Genomic DNA, 3,879 nt, shown 5'->3' with positions numbered 1-3,879 from the left:
AAATATCTATAAAAATATTTTGTATTTTACAGGGTTGGAATAACATGGGAGTGATTAAATGATGACAGATTTAAAATTTGTGTGTGATATATCTCTTAAGATGCATTATCTTGGACCAAATTCTGATTAATGACATGTTCTTCTGCATGTAAACATGGCCACTGCGTTACCTAGAAGAGCTGAAAGAATGTTAATTAGAATATTTTAATTTTTTTTTAAATCTTGCTGGCAAATATTAAAAAAAATATTTCCGTCCACCACTGGGTTCTCTTTCACCACTAAGCAGCATAAGTTTATTTTTTGGCTGTAAATTCAGTCTCACAAATCAAAAGCAACCATATGCTAGGAAATACCCATACATACATAAATACATAAATAACAAAAAAATTAAAAAATTAAAATTTGCTAAAAAAATATGTTTCATAATATATTTACGTAAATATATTTTCTACCGATATATTTTTGCCAATTTTTTTGAAAAATTATTTTAAAGTATAGATTTTTTTAAAGGCAGTTTAGAAATTATTTTCAACCCAGAAAATACACATTTGAACAAAAACTTTATTTGTTGTCTATAACACGTGTGTACATATATTTGAAAAAATTTATAAAAAAAAAATGTATCATTAATGAATCAGTATAATTCTAGATTTGATCTCTAGTAGGCTATTCCATCCACATTTGCATTTAGACTAAATGTCGGCCACTGCAAGATTGGAAAAGTATTTTCCTGCACCTGAAATACATATTAAAATATCATTTGGTATATGAAGGTTAAAACTAAACATATTTTAAATTTCAAAAATATATGTAATTTAATTTCATTGTTTACAACATACAGTATATTTAACATATTTAAAAATATATTTTTATTTATTAATTTTTTTGCTGTTTGGGCATGTTTAATTCACATAAAACCCCACATTATTACTGAAAAACAAGTGCTTTTGCACTTGAGAGAATTCAAACTGTTCAAAAGTGCTGCAAGAATTTCTCCGGCACTATTCTGTCATTTCAAAACACATCACAAAATTATCTTTCAGATTGTTTCAAATGGTGTCAGGTGGTCTAGATGTAGGTCTTGGGAGGAGTTGTAGAGCGTGATACTGGTGCTGTGTGGCTGAGAACAGTGTCGACCCCACTGGATGGCTTTGACATCTTTACAGGATTGTATATGACAGATGTTGAGCAGTTCTCTTTTGGTGGACAAGAACTGCAAAGCAGCCCCCCTCCCAGCACCAGGAGGAGCCCTGCGGCCCAGCCGAGGTACAGCGAAGCCCCCAGCTCCCTGCGCTGAGCATCCAGTAACAGGGGATTGTAGAAGTCGTTTACTATAATGACAGCAGTCCAGGACACAGTGATAAGACACAAAACTCCAGAGACCATCAGAACCAGCCCAGAAACAATGGATGCTTTTACTTTTCCTCGTTCCTCAGCTATGAAGTCGGTGCATTTCCCTGAGACGAGCGCCACGAGAATCCCAGCGATGCCCACCACGATAGAAAACACCATCAGGACGCGAGCAGCCTTCAGATCGGGGCTCAGCGCCAGCATGGAGTCGTAGACCTTACACTGCATCTGTCCTGTGCTCTCCACCACACAGCTCATCCAGATCCCCTCCCAGAAGATCTGAGAGGTCACAATGTTGGTGCCAATAAAGGCTGTTACTCTCCACATGGGTAGGGCGCACACAATTATCACTCCAATCCAGCCGAACAGGGCCAGGATGCAACCCAGTATCTGCATGCCCACAGACGCCATCTCAATATCAGTCTTTCCAAAAGCTAAACCTGTCTGTAAGAGGTAAACGTGCTGGATTCAGAAAAACGCATGCTATTCCCAGTGAGAATCTGCACAAACTGAGGCAAAGCAGCTTTGGGAGATTCTGTGTGTTTTACACAATAAAGGGGTTTTAAATATATACGAGAGATCGGTTTACGGTCCTTTGTCACTTTGTAAAGGGAGGAATACACTTTTGTTTAAAGGGTTAGTTCACCCAATATTGAAAATTAATTACTCACCCTCACGGTGTTTCAAACCCGTAAGACCTTCGTTCATCTTCGGAACACGAATTAAGATATTTCTGATGGAATCTGAGAGCTGTCTGACCCTGCATAGACAACAACGCAACTGAAATGTTCCCAAGTCCAGAAACGTAGCAAGGAGATCTGTAAAATAATCCATGTCACATCAGTGGTTCATCCGCAATTATACGAAGCTACGAGAATACTTTTTGTGCACAAAAGAAAAAAAAAGACTTTATTCAAGAATTCGTCTCCTCCGCATCACCCTGTAGCGCCATTTTGGAGAGTATCAGCTGGAAGTAAACAGCGTATGCTGTTCTGTGTCAGCTGCGTCACACGGATACACTGTTTCCGTTCAGATCAAATCACAAGAACGTAGGAAACAGATCTGGCGTGACGCAGCTGACACAGTACAGCATACGCTGTTTACTTCCAGCTAATACTCTCCAAAATGGCGCTACAGGGTGATGCGGAGGAGACGAATTCTTGAATAAAGTTGTTTTTTTCTTTTCTTTTGCACACAAAAAGTATTCTTGTAGCTTTGTATAGTTGTGGTTGAACCACTGATGTCACATGGATTATTTTACAGATCTCCTTGCTACGTTTCTGGACTTGGGAACATTTCAGTTGTGTTGCTGTCTATGCAGGGTCAGACAGCTCTCAGATTCCATCAAAAATATTTCCGAAGATGAACGAAGGTCTTACGGAACAATTCGATTACTTATGAAGCAAAGGGATCATGCTCTTAAGTTAGACCTCAGGTTAGACCACCATCTGCTAAGGCTGTATTTTATGAAAAATTGGATGCCCTTATCAAAAAATGTAATACAAATAAGGAGATAATTTTATTAGGAGATTTTAATGTAAATTGGAAGGATAAATTACAAAGGAAGAAATTAAAAACTTTAACTGGTCATTATGATTTTAAACAGATTATTGAAGGGTCAACCAGGCTAACTAGATATTCAGAAACATGTATTGATCTGGCTTTTACAAATAGACCAGAAAGGATAAAGAAATGCTATAATCTGGTAACTGGACTATCTGATCACAATATGATTTTGATTGTAAGAAAGCTCAGTAAAACCAGATTTAATTTAATATCTGAAAAGAAGGTAGAAAAATATAAAATACCTAAAAGTCAGTTGGATTGTCTTGAAAAAACAATAAAAAAATAGACTGGGATGCATATTTAACATATGAAGGAGTAGATCAAAATTGTATATCTTTTATGACTGAAACACAAAAAATTATAAACAGTTATATAAGGAAAGTAAAAATAAAACCAGGACAAAGAGAATATTTACCTTGGTTAAATGAAACAATTCGATTACTTATGAAGCAAAGGGATCATGCTCTTAAGTTAGCCCTCAGGTCTAGAACGGAACATGATAGGCGTTTATTTACCACATTAAGAAATAAGGTTGTAAAGGAACTTAGAAAGGCGAAAGCTACTTTTTTTATTAAGACTATTAGTGAAGCAAAAGGAAATACTAAAGAAATATGGCAGAATTTAAGGAAATTAACAGGAACATTTAAGATACATAAAACTATAGAATTAAATATAGATGGAAATATGATTAATGATTCAAAAAAGGTGGCAGAAGTGTTTAATGATCATTTTATAGATTCTACAAAAACTTCAATTAAGAATGTATTTGATTCAAAAGATTTAGCTATACATTTTAATGCTTCAATTTTGACTTTTAAAGAATTGACAAATACCAAAATACACATGATTATTACTTCTCTTAATAGTTCAAGGGCAAATATGTGTATGGAATGGATACAATATTTAAAAAAACATATAAAGAGGCACTTATTCCTCCAATTAAAAAAATTATAAATTGGTCTA

The 3,879-nt window shown here is 35.3% G+C and overlaps 1 protein-coding gene across 1 annotated transcript; it reads right to left on the bottom strand.

Moving 5' to 3' along the window:
* Positions 1-1,068: 1,068 nt before the first annotated feature.
* LOC107598616 (claudin-4-like) lies at positions 1,069-1,761 on the bottom strand. Its single transcript, XM_016290012.1, has 2 exons — positions 1,445-1,761; positions 1,069-1,339 (listed from the first exon to the last, which is right to left on the bottom strand). Exons 1-2 carry the CDS (start codon positions 1,759-1,761, stop codon positions 1,069-1,071), a joined length of 588 nt encoding a protein of 195 aa, XP_016145498.1.
* Positions 1,762-3,879: the final 2,118 nt, after the last annotated feature.

Source organism: Sinocyclocheilus grahami, unplaced genomic scaffold (assembly GCF_001515645.1).
Source record: "Sinocyclocheilus grahami isolate Dianchi unplaced genomic scaffold, SAMN03320097.WGS_v1.1 scaffold253.1, whole genome shotgun sequence".
In the NCBI taxonomy this organism is placed as follows: Eukaryota; Metazoa; Chordata; class Actinopteri; order Cypriniformes; family Cyprinidae; genus Sinocyclocheilus; species Sinocyclocheilus grahami.
The sequence above is the reverse complement of the archived record's forward strand: the minus strand, read 5'-3'. Positions and strand labels throughout refer to the sequence as shown.